Source organism: Cyprinodon variegatus, unplaced genomic scaffold (assembly GCF_000732505.1).
Source record: "Cyprinodon variegatus isolate N-32 unplaced genomic scaffold, C_variegatus-1.0 Scaffold92, whole genome shotgun sequence".
NCBI lineage: Eukaryota > Metazoa > Chordata > Actinopteri > Cyprinodontiformes > Cyprinodontidae > Cyprinodon > Cyprinodon variegatus.
In genome coordinates, this window is record NW_015150545.1 from 715031 (window position 1) to 716283 (window position 1253).

The 1253-nt window shown below is 39.3% G+C and overlaps 1 protein-coding gene across 1 annotated transcript in view; it reads right to left on the reverse strand.

Annotated features, from left to right (window-relative positions):
* The window catches only part of LOC107084105 (interferon-induced very large GTPase 1-like), a 6490-nt gene extending 5242 nt beyond the window's left edge, over window positions 1-1248 (reverse strand). The window contains exon 1 of the mRNA XM_015373784.1: window positions 5-1248. Within this exon, the coding sequence (XP_015229270.1) occupies window positions 5-1248 (1244 nt within the window). The remainder of the gene's footprint in view (window positions 1-4) is intronic.
* Window positions 1249-1253: the final 5 nt, after the last annotated feature.

A 1253-nucleotide genomic window follows, 5' to 3' on the forward strand; every position in this document is an offset into this window, starting at 1 on the left:
CTGCAGACATCTCTTAGGATCATTTTCTTGTATAAAATCTTCATGCATCTTTTTAAACTTTCTAGCAGCAGATCCACAGATGTGCTGCTTCAGAGAAACCTCAAACTCAATGTCGCTGTTAACATCATCATTGTACAGCTTCTCATCAATGATGTGAAGAATCTCCTGGATATAAGTATCATGATAATTTGTTTTCTTTTCCATTTTTCTTAACACAAATTCACTGCAAGCAGATATGATGCAGTCTGCATTTTTTTGTCTCTCCTTTACTATATCCTTCCAGGACCACAATCCTTCCCAAGCAGCTTTCATGTTTTTCTGCACTCCTTTAGGTTTGTATGTAAAAGGCTTCAATCCACAGTCTTGAAGTCTTTTCTTACTTAGCAGTTCACATGCATGGCTTCCTTTGGGTGCAAGATTTATTGACAGCTGATGGTAAACCCTATCATAGACATTTAAAATCTGCAGTGCAGCAAAAGTCAAGGTGTTCAATGTTTTAGTCCACATCCTATTAAAACTGTCCTCTAGTTCTCTGTCTGTCATTTTAACTTTTTTCTTTCTGCACTCATCAATTAAAGCACAAACTGCTTTTTCAATTTGTTCTGTATAGCTGGTCTTAATTATATCCAGTTCTTGTTTTCCCTGTTTGATGTCCGCTGCTACTCTGAGCTGCTTAAACACCGATCTTTCAGTTTGTCCTCTAAGACTATTTGTGCTGTTAGAGAATTCCTCTCTGTATCCTTCAACCAGGTAAACATGACCTTCTGGCTGCTCAAAGTATTTCTTCAGGTTCTCAAGAATAATTGATTCCAACTTGATCAGCTCTGTGACTGCTTCACTTTCCAACACAGTGATAAAGTTCTCCATGTCAGATATGTTAGATGTTGCAGCAGCTGTACCAAAATTAGAAATTCTAGTTTCTGCATTGGTAACCCAGGTGTACATTTCTTTTTTGAACTCCCACTCCCATTTGTTGTACTCTGTGCAGAGCCTCATGTATGGATCAGCTACCAGACTGTTTCTGAAGCTGAATTTTTCATGTTTTACTGCGTTCCACAGGCTGCTAATCCACTCTCTGAACTCCAAGATGTTATTAGAAGTTGACCCACACTTTCCCAGCTGTTGGATGATGTTTTTCTTGAGCTCATAGACAGCCTCACTGTATCCTGCATTAACTGGTGCCATTGGTGGGTTTCCATTCCAGAGTCCAGGAATGTAGCAGTTCCCAGTGTCTGGATTGTACTCCATGACAT